We start from the raw sequence: 14,678 nt of genomic DNA, 5'->3' as shown, positions 1-14,678 counted from the left end.
CCTTGTTCATGGGAAGGTCAAAGCATCTCCTCGGGGCACTTGGGGGCTTCTTGGGGGCATCCCAGGTCCACGAAATGTACACAATCCCCACCCTTGGCCTCACATGGGTCCAAGTCCCCCTCAGCAGTCCCCAACTCTAGCCCTGGCCCCAGCCCTATGGACTGGAAAGGATTCCCTTGTCCAGGCCATCCTGATAAATACAGAAACTCCATCTTTATTGGCTGTATAAACATCTCTGGGCTGTACATACATTTCATACATCGTAGTGGAGGGCCGAAGGGGGGACACCAGCAACACAGCAGCTCGCCCCCTTTCCCCAAGGCCCACCCACTCTGTGCAAACCAAGGCTAACAGCTCCCGCTCCCTCTTCCTCCCAGGAGAAGTCACTGTATGGGAAGGGGGTCAGGGGTCGTGGCGGCGGGAGACAGGAGGGCTTGGTAGGGGAGGACGTATGTAAGTGCTAGAATCAAACACTGAAGCAAAACAGGCAACTGGCACGGGCAGCAAGCTGGGACACGGGTGCAGCAGGGAAGGGGAGTGAGGGGCCGAGCCGCCTTCTGCGCTTGCGACCACGGCTCCGGGTCTTGCCTTCACCGTGCATCCCAGGGAACTAGGGAAAAGGGTACCACGGGTGTCCCAAGGATGGCAAGGAGGGGATGGGAGCAGAGGCCCCAGGCCCCCTCACTTGGCAGCCCCTCTCTCACTCCATTCAACACGTAACAGGCACCCGACTGTGTGTACAGCTGCGGGGAGCCAGAGACTCAGATTCTCTGCGGGACTACGGTGCCTAAGCAGGCAGTGAAGGAGAAAGCAGGCTCTCAAGGGAAAGAACAGAGACCCTAGAGTAGTCTTCCTGGGACAGCAGTCAGTGGAAGGAGAGAGAGGGCCCAACAGAGCCCCCCGAGCCCAGCCAGGGGGATAACAGCAGCAACTGGTTCACAATGAGGACAGGGAACAAAAAAGGGAGATGCAACGGGAAATACTGTGATAAATAGAGGAGGGGGATGTCTCTACTCCACCCCCTGCAAAGCCTCATGCCCAAATAGCAGCTGAGACAGGGTGCTCACTCCTCTCCACTCCTATGGCCGGTGGGGAAAGAAACGGTGCGGGAGTCCACCAGCCAAAGCAAGCGGGACCCACCAATATACCAATTCCATTCTTAGGGCCTGTTCCTGTCCAACCAGGGACTCAGGTCCAGGACTGACTGATGATCGAGGTAGCACCAGGTCAGAAACATGGGCACACAGGAGCTCGGCAGGGGCCTGATCTGGGGGGAGGCGGAGGGACTATGAACTCCCCGGGGCCTGCTGGGTAAGCAAATCCTTGGGGAAGGCAGGAACTGGGCACCCGGTTCTGCAAAGGGCGAGGAAAAGGAGACGGGGCAGGTCTAGGGAAGAAGCCCCTAGCCACTCAAGGGATGCAGATCCACTTTGACTTTCTCCCCACAGCTCAGCATTCCAATGGTGGGGAAGAAGCCGCCAGAAGGTACAACAGCATCCTTCTTCCCGATGATCTTGCCGTTCCGAGTGAAGAAAACCTGGGGGTGGAGGCATGTAGAGGAGTGGAGCAGGTGGGCTCTAGCCTCTTCTGATGATGCTACTAGAGCCACACAGGCCTGAACCCCAAGCACTGCCAACTCCCAGAAGCCCTCTTGGGGGGGGGGGGGGGGTAGAGACTTAGGGTGATGTGGGAAGTGACCACAAGGGGGCGTCTGGAAACCAGCTCCCCACCAGAGTCTGGGCAACGTCCAGCACCTCAGAACAGAACACGCCCACGGCCAGGCCTTCCCCTCTTCCCTGCGTTGGCTGGGGGTCCTATTCCCCAATGATGCCAGCCCCTGCCCAGGCCCAAGAACCCTAGTCCAACGCCACCCTGTCCCCACTCACCACCACCTTCTTGCCCTCATGCTCCTGCTCAATCTCTTCTCCATCTTCTTCTTCTTCCTCTTCCTCTTCTTCCTCTTCTCCCTCCTGGTGCAGGTACATGACATTCCGGACATTCCGGACGGCTCGGGCAGTTGGGGACAGGATCACTGTGTCACAACTGTCATCACTGTCACCTAGGAGGCCAGGAAACTGAGCTCCCGTGGTACTGCCCCCACCATCTGCCTGACCAGCCTGGTCAGCCACCCCCACCTACTCACCCTCACTGTCCAGAATGTAGTCCCGGGGGAACATGATTCCACAGCCCATAATGTCTCCTTTGTAACAGCGTGGCCCGAAGGGGTCCCCCACACCACTGCCGTGGAAGATCTTCCCATCATCTGGGGGGGGGGGGGGGGAGAGGGGGAGGAGGGGAGGGAGAAGACACACACTTGAAGGAAGGGCTGATCCTCTACCCTCCACCGGGCGAGAGAGAGGTCCCTGCTTGAAGTTGAATGCTTGCTCCTCTCCCTCTCTGGCACTGAGGAAGGGAAAGGGTCAAGGTGAAACAACGATGGAAAGACAGGAGTAGAAAGAGGGCACCATATTAAAAAAAAGAGACACAATATTCGCTCAAGATGCTAAGGGACAGCAGACTCCCTCAGGATGCTGGCAGGAGAAAGGAGAGGGGACAGGGGCTGAGGAGGGGATGGGGATGGCACTGGGAGCTCATGGCAACTCCTTTCTAAAGAAAGCCCTAAAGGAAATGAAGCAGACCAAAAAAAGAAACTGCAGAATCTGCAAGAAGGGCGCAGAGGGAGCCAACTCAGAGGCCTGGAATGTCCAGTTTGGGCCCAGATCTCCCGCCCCTGTTTCGGCTCCCCTCGCTTTTCAGGCCGGGAGGAAAAACACAGACAAAGAGAAAGCACTAGCAGCTTGGGAAGGGGAGATGAGACAGCAGCAGGGGAAAGTCTCACCAGCCAGACGCTGGAGGGGAGGCCTTTCGCTGGGGGTCAGGAAAATGGATGTCCCTGTGCCTCTACAGCCCCCACGGCCTCAGCCGCCCCGGGGCAGCCCCTACCCACCTGCATGGTAAGCCACAGAGCCTCTGCTCCAGCCAGGGTGCCTGTTCTTGGGATAATCCTGCACCAAGAAGGAAAGAGAAAACCTATGGTCCCATGCACAGGAGAAGAACAGGAGAGAGGGCATCTGCACGTTCAACCTTCTGAAACAGGCTACAACCCCAGAGGGCTGCTCACTCCCCTGCAGCCTCCCACCCCCTTCAGGCACTTGAGGTTGCAGGGGACGCCGGGAAGGTAATAAGGGTGTTTGGCTTTCACAGCCAGGGCTGCAGGCTGCCCCCTCCCGACCTGCAGGCCCATTTGAATGCTGCAGTCAGGACCCTCTTATCTGGTTGTGGGTCATGGGGGGTGCGTACCCTCCCACAGCGAACACACACAACCATGCTCGGGTAAAGACCCTTCTCCCTCCACAGCCTGCCCCCCCTGCTCCCCGATTTCCCCAAAAGCTTCTGAGCTCCATTCCAACAGCCCCAGAGCTGAGCAGCTCTCCAGGTAAAAAGCCAGCATGAGTCCCCACCTTCCGGGCCAGCCCCAAGGCGATGTAGCATTTCTCTCCAGGATCCACGATCTCCACCTCAAAGTAATGGCTCCGGGTGCTCAGCGGGTGCCGGGCCTGGGCCAGCCCCACGTCAACGATGCTCTTGCCCTTGCCCAAGTACTCCAGGAGCTGTGGGGGAAGAGCCAGGGGCAGCAGGTGGTGCAGAGGGCAGACTGACACCTGCCCTAGAAACCTGGTCCAGAGGCACTCAGGACCAGTTTCCTAAGCGTGACAAACCCTTGGCTGGAAGGGAAAGGATCCTAGAAGAAACTGGGCCCCAACGTTCTGGGCAGGCATGGGAGAATGGGGCGGAGGGGGGGAAGCAAAGGAGGCAGCACAGGCAGGAGAGCTGAGCCCCGCACCCATCTACCTACTGAGCCAAAGCCCCTCTCCTTGCTTTGGGGGAGAGGCGGGCAGCAGCACAGCACCCCAGCTGGCTGAGCACCTAGGACCACACTAGGGGTCTCCAGGCTGTCACCTCCCTGCCCTGAAAGACCCTGCTAGAAGAGGTCTACCCAGGGGCCCTGGACAGGAGAAAAAGAGATGTGAGGACGTGAAGCCTGCGCTGAGAGGAGACATGAGGGGGCCTAATGGGGACAGGGAGGATGCAGAGGTTAGGTGCCAACTCCAGATGTCTGAGGGAGGGGAGACAGCTCAGAAACCACTTCTGCCTAGGATGGGACGGACGTGATTTCTCAAGGGCTGTTTGACTTGGCTGTGGACAGAGCTGGGTCGGGGGGTGCCGCGGGGAATCAGGGAACCCAGAATGACCAGATCCACTCTTTACTTAATGTGAAGGAGGGGAGCAGGCAGGCCGGAGACATGAAGGCAGGCTTTCCTGTTCACAGCCCCTCTCGGCCCTTTCACAGCAGGGGTGTGGAGGTGGAGGGAGAGGGGAGGCGACTGACGGGACTCTTGGGGCTCTTCAATTCCACAATGGTCCTGCCTGGGCATGATGGGGCGGCCACCCCCAAGCTGGGAGGATTTATTTATCAGTTGTCATGGTAATGGTGGGGTTATGACTCAACCCCATCCCCTCTTTCCTCACCCTCAGCATCACCTGGGAGTCCTTAATCCCTTTTTAATTAGCCAAACTGCCCCTCAAGACTTTAGTCTACCCTCCCACCCCTCCAGCCCAGAAGAAAACACTGCCTGGGGACCTCCTCCACTCATCCCTGGCAAGCCTTGGGATGCTGGCCTCTCACCCCCAAAGAACTCCTGCCTGAACAGGAAAGGAATTATGCTGGCCTGCACCAGTGCAAAAGCCTAGGTGTCTGTGGCAGAGGCAGGGCCTGCACCCTCACCACCCCTTCAGACAGAACACTTGAGGGACAGGGTCCCCTTCTCAGCCCTCGATCCCCAAAGCCCTGCCACCTCAAGTCCATCCTCTCCTCTTCTCCAAAAGAGAACTGAGGTGGGAGAGGCAACCAGAGGAAAAGCCAGAGCTGCATGGGAAGCCTCCTACATCCACACCCAGGCTTTTTTTCCAAATTCCTCCAGCCATGACCTTCTGTGTTTCAGGTTATGCTCACCCTATTTTATTTACACCCCTAGCCCAGGTCTTCTCGGTTAGCTCACACTGCTTTCTTTCACCACAAGGGGGTCCCCCCACAGGCCATGTTCTGATTTACCGGGTACTAATTAAAGGCCCACACTGCTGGACTTCCCCTCACGGTCCTGTATCCTCTGCTGGGCCTGGGTTCCTCCTCGGCATCTCCCCACAAGCTGGGAGGGGTAGAGCCTGGTGTGCATTAACTGGCTTAACGCTCCACCCAGTGCGAGGAGCCCCCCAGCCCACCCTCTCCGTCCAGCATTGCAGAACTGGGTGGGGGATCCCACAGCTGCCCTCGACCCACTCCATCCAACTGGCCTCGGCGTAGGAAACACAGTGTTCTCCACTTCCAGAGCCAAGAGGCAGCGGCTCCAGATCCTGATCCTTGGGAAAAACCCGCCCAACCATTCCCTCTGCCTCAGCCCTGAGGACTGCGGCCACTGCAGTCTTGTCTGTGGACAGGGTGGGGACGCTTCCTCCAGCTAAAAGGTCAGGAGGACGAAACCCACTAATGTGGGACTCTGAAACCCACTCCCCACCCGGCACAGCATTTCAGACAGACTGCCGACAGCTGGAAGACTAGGTCCCAGCAAATGCCGCCCTCTGCAAGAGAGGAACCACCCGCCCCTTAGGGCGTAAACTGCCCCAATTCATCTGATCCTCTCTCAGCATTTACAGGGGCAGGTGGGGAGTGTGGCCTCCCTGACAGATCCTAGCTTGAGTTCACTCCTCCCCTCCTGAGACTAGGGCTTTAGCAACCTAGTGGAGATGGGAGGTTTAGCCCCTAGGGTCTGAGTTGCTAGAATCTCATTGCTGGTCCCTCATCTGTGCCTCAAATGCCTTTCAGTTTGGAAAGAGAATCACACAGCCCTGGGTTCAAATCCTAACTCCTCTTAGTCACTAGAAGCTAACTTCGAGAAAGCGACTTTTGCTCCTTTAATACACAGTTTCTTCCTCAGTAAAAGGAATTTTCCTAAAATGGGCGAGAGAAGACTAAATGAAGTGTGTCAAGTGCTCGGCATGGAGCCTGCCCCCAGGTGATCAACACATGTTCCGCCTTTCCCTAAATCAGGAAAGGGGGGGGGGGGGTGTACCAGAACATACCCACGTATCAATGCTCCGTGAACATGAACGGTCACCCCAAAGCTACAACAGACTATAACTTCGCATCACAGACAGAAATGACCCTTCATCTCAGCCCTTACCTCCAACTCCAGCAGCCCCATAGGCCCCAGAACTGGTCACCGTTCCCCTAGGACAGATGAGCACGCCCCAGATTACTCTGTCCCCACTGACCAGCTGCCCTCCTCTTAGTACTTCTCAAATAATGCCCAAGCAGCAGGAATATTCCCCCACATCTTTGGTGGGGTAAGGGTATCCTTTCCTCAGTGCTTTCAAGCCCCCCAACTCCTGAGCCTCCCTCCCCACACCACCAAAGCCCTGAGAGGCCAAACAGGTGGACTCGAAGCCACAGAATGGAAGCTGCGGGCCAGAGTGCAGAGAGCCTCCTGCACTCCAACCCCCCACCTCCCAGTAGCGCCTTCCCAGTCACTTCTCTCTGGCTGGTATCCGCCCTCCTCCTCTTGCCAGCAGAGACCCTAATCCCTCTTGACAGGAGCAAGGGAGGGCTCAGTGCCCTGAGGGCCTAGAAGCAGCTGAAACAGGCACCAAGAACGTGCTCCACACTCCCCACCGGCCAGCTCAGGCCCCAACATGGTCTCCTCCTGGGTTGGGTTGGGTTGGGTTGGGTCCAGGAGGACCCCTGGAGGGTGAGGCCTTATTCACCCCTCTCTGTGTACCAAAGCCGTTGCTCCATCACTAAGGAGTTGTCAGAGGAGCTATGAGCAGGAAACAAAGACAGAATGAGTCTAATCCCCCAGCTTTACCTACTGCCCCCCACCCTCCACACATTACCTCACTTTGCAAAGCCTGGGGGCAGGGATGAGGTGAGGGGTAACACCCCCATCCCTGAGCAAACACAGCAGGGGTTCCTCAACACCCTCAGAGCTCTGCAAAGGAGGGACTCTTCAGGAGGGGAAACTGAGGCCACAGGATGCAGGGGGAAGGATTCCACTCAAGAAAGAGCCAGGTCTGTCTATATACAGGTGCTCAGATCAAACAGACACAACTAAATATCAACTGTTGAAGCTAGGTAGCAGGTAAATGGGTACACACTGTACCATTTTTTCAATTTTTCCATATGTTTGAAATTGTTCATAATTTAATGTTGGAGGGAAAAAAGAGGGTCAGGAATTCGTTCTTCTCTGTAGGAAGAACCAGTGAGAAGGGAAGAGAGAAGATAACAGAGACTCCAAACTGAGAGAAAGGCCCAGGAGGCAAAGGGTCCCAGACAGCAAGGTAAGCTCACCCAAAAGAGCCGTGGCTAAGAGCTAGTCAGGAGACTGACAGGGGAGGTGGGGACTTAAAGCCCAGGAACCCCGATTCACCTTACAAGAAGGGCCAGGAGGAGAGATGACGGGCTTCAGAAGAAGGGTTGGGGAGAAGGGCACAGCATGTGTCTGGCAGTGGACAGAGTGGTGGCAAGGGATCAAAGAATAAATATCTGGACTTAGTTTCACTACTAATTCACTGTTTGACGTTTGAACAAGTCTCTTCACTTCTGTCTGGTGCTGTTTTCACTTCTGTCTGTGTTTTTTCATCAACCGCACAAGAGATCTGGGAGCATGAGGGCTGTCACAAAGACTAGGGGAGGGAGCTCCCAGCACCCTGGGTCTGGGTGCCTAGGATGCTAAACATCCTGCATGTCAAGGTGAACGGTCTTCGGCTCCGCACGGGAAGCCCTGGACCGGATGGCATCAGAGCCTCCCCCAGACCTTTATGGTTCTAAAGGGCGCTCTACCGGGAACGTCACTCAAGGCGGGAGAAACAGGGCCCATCCAACAGCGGAGGTCTTGAGGCTCCAGGGAAAGGCTCCCCAAAGAGGGGACAGGAAAACAGGAAGGGCAAAATGGAGAAACAGCTGAGCTATACATCTTTAGAAGTGGGAGGCACAGGCCTCCAATAGCCCAAATGACCTCTCCCAGGTTCCTCCAGGAGATACAACTCCCATCCCCAGATCACAAACACAATGGATGGTCAAAAGGGACAAGAAGGAGCAGGGCAAGAGACAAGCAGGGATAGGGTCCGAGGGGATGGAAGGAAGAAACCGGATATGTCACCCACATTTGAAAGATGGAGTCGCTGGCAAGAGAAGAAGAAAGGCATGTATCTCTCAAGAGGCTCATGCTCCAGTCTGCCCCAGAGGAGTAGGTGCTCAGGGAACAGTGTGTCCACCCTGCCAGCTGTCCCCAGCTGGGGTGAGGGTCTGAGAGAAGAGCCAAACAGCTTATGTCTAAGAAAGAAAAAATTCTCAAATGTGTGACCTGAGGGCATTGGGGGAGGGCAGAGAGGAAGGAAGGCTATTTATAAATGTCTACAGGATTCTACATCAATTAGAAAAGATTGCCTGGGAGGAGCTGGGGCCAGAGTGGGGACAGGTCCAGGCAGGGAAAAGATGCCAGGAAAACAGTCTTGAGGAGAGGTCAGGGATGAGAGCTGGAACATCGCCCTGGCTCAGTCCCAAGTTCAACTCTGTAGATGTTGTCAAGATGATGGTGGAAGGGGGAAAGAAAGAGATGAGAATCAAAGAGTGGGCATCTGAAGCCTCCCGGCTTGCCGCCATTGCGGCCCTCAGACCCCACTGCCAGAGGGGGTGCAGAGTTGTCAGGAGCAGCAGGAGGGCACACGTTCTGCCATTTTCCTTGAGTCTGACTCACCTTGAACTCCAGAAATGGGGGGAGCCTTGCTCATAATCCACTCCCACCCCCCACTGCTTCTGTTTTGCTATCAAAGGCTAAGCTGAAAACAGCCTGGGTTGGGGTGAGAAGGCCAGAGGGTGGAGAAAAAGGTTGAGCCGGGAGCAAGAGGGCGGCAGAGGGACAATTCGAAGTGGGAGGCCGGAGCAGCCCACTGGAGGCCAGGGCCAGACCCCTGACTCAGCATCCATTCACTCCCAGCCCAGCATGAGGCATCGAGGGTAGATGTGAAGAATTTCCCTCTCCCAAGGTCCATACACTCCCCAAGAAAGTTTCAAATCCAGGGAGAGACCAAAGCAGGTATGAGGAGACGGTGTATTAAAAAAGCAGACACTGGAGGGTCAAGGATTCTCAATGAATCTTCATTTGCCTTCATTCGCATTCCTCTATCAAAATGTAGGGGGAAGACAGAAGACATTGACATTGACACTTACTCAAGACAGATCTCAGAACCTTCCCCCACAGGAGCAGGGCTTGTGACCACACATAACCTGCAGCACAGTGAGTGGAGAGCTTGGGCCAGCTGAGCTAAGACTGGGCTTTTGAAAGGAGGATCCAGGCATCCCGCCTCCAAATGAGCCCGGATGTGCAGGGCAGCAGAGGCCACCAGATGCAAAAAGAACCAAAGAAGGCAAAGGAGAACTACTGCTGTTCTCAGAGTAAAGCAACTAACCTGAGCTCTCAGTGACACAGAAGGAAGACAGCCAATCAGCACTAAGGAGAACACAGATCTGGATTCAAGAAGTCGCGTCAAGGCCCCAAGTTCCCGTTTCCCAAAACCCTATAAAAGACACTGTCCTCACTCCCCATTCTAAGCAATTCAGACATGCGTATGTGGCCCAGAGTTCAGCCCAGGCCTCCCGGTCCAACCGCCACCAGTCCACCCCCTCCTCCACTTACAGTTCCGCACACTCTGACATCATGCAGCCGACCCCACTCGTCCTCGTAACTGTCCACCATCATGACGCTGTCGTCCTCGCGGCCCAGCTCAGCGTTGAGGTGCAGCCTCACCTCTTCACCCAAAGAGTGCATGCCCACTGCTGGGAACAGTCCATCTGGGGACATGGGCATGATGGTGGAGCCCACCTGCAGCGGAGGGAGGGAGGAAGGGAGCTGCCGCCTGGCTCACTTTTCCACAGCTCACCTAATTCTCACAAGGGTACTTTTGAGATGATGCAACAAATAACTACCACACACGCTGACAGCAAAACAGAGGTACGGAAAAGTTTAAAAAGTTGCTAAGCACGCCTGGCCAAGCAAGGTATCCACAAAGCTAGAGGGCAGACATAAATCTCTTGACTTGCTGCCAAATGCCTTTGGCACGTGTGTGTTCTAGAGGCACAGACGCTAAGGAGGGCCCCCCGCCCCCCACCAAGGCCTGAGAGAGCAATCTTCCCAGGGTGGGAGATGGAGCAGGACAGGAGACGAAAGACAGCTGAGGGTCTCTCTTCCATCGCTCTTACCCATCTCTTCACCGCTACTAGCCTGTCTCCAAAGAGGGAAGGAAAGGAGAAGCGAAACAAGAAAAATAAACACAGAACGGACATATCCCTCAAAAGCATTCAAGTCAAATCTCCGAAGAGGACCTCCAGCTTATGCAGCCAGGCTGTAACCTCTTCCTCTCCTTTTCTGCTCAAAACTTTCCCCCAAATAACCCAATTCGGTCCCCTACAATCTCTGCCCATCCTCCACTGCACTAACCCACCCCTGTGCACATATCATCTAGCCAATGTCCTGGCTTCCCCTGGGCAGGGAAAGTGTCTTGTCCTGTACACAGACTTCAGAAGAACCTGAGGCTGGCCTGAAGGAGGTGGAACTAAAGCCTATGGGTCCCTGAGCAAGCCCAGCCAGATGATTTCCACTCCCACAGATCCTCGGATGGCTTCAACCCGCTTAAATCCCACCTGGGATTTCCCACTCACCCGCTTCCCATTTTTGGTGAAGAAGATCTGGGCAGTCTGTACATCAAAGGACACGGGCTCAATGCCGCAGCCAATCCGGTCCCCGGAGTTGCACTTTGACCCAAACTGGCGGCCCTTGGCTCGGCCATTGTACAGCCTGCAAACAGAGCGGCACAGACACAGGACCTGAGCCTGGCCTCCCAACTTCTCCACGGCACTGACCCCTGGGGCCTACCTTGCTGCTCCCAGTCACCCTGCAATGGCATCTGTGTCCACGCATGAGCTCCACCCTCCCCTCCAAGTCTACAAACCTCCAAGGGTAGCTATCAGGCCACCTTCCCATCCTGATCAGAAAAGTCTATGAAAATACCCCAAGACAGGTGAAGGAATGGCAAAAACCACGTCCAGGTAGTCCTTTATATCTAAGGTTCCCGAATCCACAGGAAAGGGACAAGGTTCCACAGGAGGCAACTCACTTGCCATCATCAGCGTGGTAGGCTACAGAGTCGGGCAACCAGCCAGGCTGGTGATCCAAGCTGTAGTACTGAGGGACCAGCCCCACAGCAATGGTGCCCCGCACCCCGCTGTCCACAATCGACACCTACAAGGAAGAGTGCAGGGGGAAGGATTAGCAGGCATCGGGATGAATTTCTGCCGGGGTGGGGAAGGGGAGTCAGACATCAAAGGCTCAAAGAGCCTCAAAGAGACAAAAAACATGGCAATCAAAGAAAAAGAAAGGACACTGAGGGGAGAACTGGGGAGACCAGGGGCCTACTTTGTCATGATTACTCAGAGAATCATTTGGAAGCTATGGAAAACGATAGGAAAATGAGCAGATGCTGGGCTCGGGTTAGGAAGTGGGAAAGGACATGGGTCCGAGTCTGGGGTGTGGGTCATAGCTCCTCCCCTAGCTGAGGGGCAGGAGAACAGAAGAGACAGGGTGACAGCACTGGGGCATCTATCTCTCAGCTGAGGCACCATGGTATTCTTTGCCCTTTTCTCAGCCAAGAAGACAGCCCTGATGGCAAATTAAAAGAGAGCAAGAATCTCCTTGGAGCTTAACAATCTCACCCCCTGCTCTCCCCCCACACTGCCTTGATCACCTCAAAATAATTGCTGTCCTTGGTCAGGGGTCGAGAAGCCACGTAGCAGCCAACTTCACCGGAGTTTCCATGGTAACTAACAGAAGAATGGGGGGGGGTTCATTAGCAGCCTAGCCCAGGAGTGGGGGGTAGGGCCTCAGCATCCTCACTGCTGCCCCATCCCCCGGTAAGGGCCAACACAGAGGAGAATCTATCAGGCCACACTTCAGGACATCTGCACAGACACCGTAACAAGATACTTGAGGTCACCCACCCCTCCTGCTGCCTCCAGCCAGGGTCCAACCCACATCAGACCAACATGAGCGTGGCTCCTTCATTTCTAGGAGGAAAAGAATGCGGAACCTCCCTTAATTGCCTAGCCAGGGTCTCACAACCCTGTCTAACCTCAATCCCTCATGCTGCAGCTTTGTCCTTTTTCTCTGGCTCTGTCTTCAGTGAAGCTGAAGCACAGCTGGTCTCTATCCTCTGCACCAAAGCCCTTCGTAGACTGGAAGACGGTTATTCAGTCCCCACTCCTCAACTTTTTTGCCTTCAGGCTAAACAGCACTACTTCCTTCCCCCCCCTTCAGGGACAACTTTGTGACAGAATTAGGCTCAGAAGGAGTCAGGGAAGGGGTTCAAGCCAGAAGAGAGAGAAAACAAACACAAACACACAAGCCAAAGGGCTGGAAACTGGTGGGCAGGACGCACTGTGGGACTGTCCTCCCAAAACAGGAAATCCACTGCCTCTGAAACGGCTACTCTCCACCAAACCCCACCCCCTGAGATGCAGGCAGAAGGAGACCCAGACAAGCCACACACCCACTGGAGTCCCCTCAACGAGGCACTTGGGCGACTCGACACACCAGCAGCTTCCTCTCTCTTACATGACTGCTTCTAATGTGAACCAGGACAGAGTGACCCAGAGACACAGCTCCACCCCGCTCCACTCAGAAAGGCCTCCAGGGTCAAAGGCCCTCGCAGGGCAGGTGCCAACAGTCGTCTGCCTCTGAAAAGGCCCCTTTTCATCTCTAAGACCTGGCAGAGCAAGGAAAATGTGGAAGCACTCCCCCTAAACTCACCTCAAAGTGTCTCCGTCTACAAGAATGTGCTTGAACCTCTCCTGGTATCGGAAAGCCCGGACCTCCCGAATTTCCCGGATCCTCCGGCGCCAATTCAGAAACCGGTAGTGCAGGTTGAGGTCATCCATCTTGTTCATGAGAACAAACCTGCCATGGGGAGAAGGAGACTGAGAAGGAGACTGAGAAGGAGGCAGGGCCCAGAGCACACCAGAACGTGGAGAGGGCACTGGACTCAAAGTCAGTCAACAATCCCCAACCTCGTCCTTACATTCAGCATTTCCTGAGCTCCTACTATGTGCACTGTTCTTGGTGTTAGGAGTACCGCTGTGAACAAGATGGGTGGGATTCCTGTTCTCACAGCACTTCCGTTCCAGTGCGGGAGGCGTGACAGGGAAGACACGGACCTGACGACGTCGGACAGTAGAGGAGAAAAGTAGAGTGGGGTGACGCAGAATAAAGGGGTAAAGTCTAAAGACTACTTTGGATACAGCGGACAGACGAAGTCTCTCTAAGGTGACACTTGAGTTAAGAAGAAGCCAGGCGTGGGACAAGCTCAAGAAAGAGTATTTCAGGCAGAGGGGCCAGCCAGGACACAGGTCGTGGGGTGGAAGGCAGGCACGGTAGAGGAATACAAAGGCCAGGGTGGCTGGTGCGTAGGGAATGCGTGTGGGAGACTGTTCAAGAAGAAGATGGGAAGAAGCCAGGAGCCAGAGCAGACCACAGGTTAAGGAGTCTGGATTTTATCCCAAGCGGGACAGGAAACCTCTGGAGGGTTTTAAGCAAGGAAATGACGGGATTTTTAAGGTTTATCAGATGTTAAAGATCATTCAGGCTGTTGGCTGGAGAACTGATCACAGATATACAAGAGCAGAAGGAGCGAACAAGGAAGAGGCTGTTGGAGCAGCTCCAATGAGAGATGGCATCCACTAGGAGGGTAGCAGTGAAGATGGAGAGGAGTAGGATGACCTGGATATTTAAATCACCAACGGTGCTAATATATGAATGAATGAATGAATGAATGAACGAACGAATGAATTTTTCCTGGAAGCCAAAAGTGACGAAAATGGGAGGTACTTTTCTCTTCCCATCGCCCAAACATTGGGACTGAGGTTCCATCAAGGCCTGACAGTACCCTGCATACAGTAGGTGCTTAAATGAGCCTTAGCTGGGCTGAATTCGACCCCAAAGCGCTTGTTACACCCTTCTGCGGTAGCCACAGGCACCACGTGGCCCAGAAGGGTTGGCACCGGCGGGGCTGCCCTCCTCACTCGCCGCCTGGGCTCCACCCCAGACAGATAGTGGCCCCCAGACCTAAGGACGTCCGCTCGCCCAGAACCGCACAGCCTTGGCACCCGCGAGCGGTGGCCGCACCGGGTCCCGCCTCCAGCCCGGACACCGCCTGGCCCTCAGACGAGACCCGGGGGCAGGAGGGCCGGGCTCGTCAGCGCAACTACACCCAGTCTCCCCAGGCCCGGCACGGGGCCGAGGAGGGTCCCGAGGCAGGAAGCCCAGGGACCGGGGCGCAGGCCCCGCCTCTGACCCCGAAGCCTCCGCCCAGGACCCCCGCCTCCCGCCTCAGGCTCCGGGGAGGGGGGGACCCGAAGCCTCCGGGACCCCGCCCCCCCCGATCCCCGCCTACCGGGGCCGCCGCGTTCTCCTCATCCATAGGCCTCTCAGCTCCTCACACTAGCTCTTCGGCCGCCGCCACCACACACATCCGGGTCCCCGCCCTTCCTACGCTCTCCGAGGCCCGCCCATCCCCAC

General features: G+C 55.8%; 1 protein-coding gene across 2 annotated transcripts; it reads right to left on the bottom strand.

The window, feature by feature from the left end:
* Positions 1–188: 188 nt before the first annotated feature.
* Positions 189–14,677, bottom strand: SPRYD3 (SPRY domain containing 3). Of its 2 annotated transcripts, XM_086713296.1 has the most exons (12): positions 14,554–14,655; positions 13,183–13,318; positions 12,915–13,061; positions 11,854–11,929; positions 11,227–11,351; positions 10,772–10,907; positions 9,750–9,935; positions 3,462–3,611; positions 2,948–3,005; positions 2,144–2,263; positions 1,887–2,059; positions 189–1,537 (listed from the first exon to the last, which is right to left on the bottom strand). In XM_086713296.1, coding segments are annotated over exons 2-12 (1,308 nt in total). In that variant the 5' UTR covers positions 13,185–13,318; positions 14,554–14,655; the 3' UTR covers positions 189–1,402. The 2 variants fall into 2 exon arrangements, with proteins under 2 accessions (XP_086569422.1, XP_025786311.1); XM_025930526.2 differs by lacking the exon at positions 13,183–13,318 and having other exon boundaries at positions 14,554–14,677.
* Position 14,678: the final 1 nt, after the last annotated feature.

Source organism: Puma concolor, chromosome B4 (assembly GCF_028749965.1).
Source record: "Puma concolor isolate L17-30 chromosome B4, mPumCon1.1.hap2, whole genome shotgun sequence".
Lineage (NCBI taxonomy): Eukaryota > Metazoa > Chordata > Mammalia > Carnivora > Felidae > Puma > Puma concolor.
Note: the sequence above shows the minus strand (reverse complement) of the source record. Positions and strands in the feature narration are given on the sequence as shown.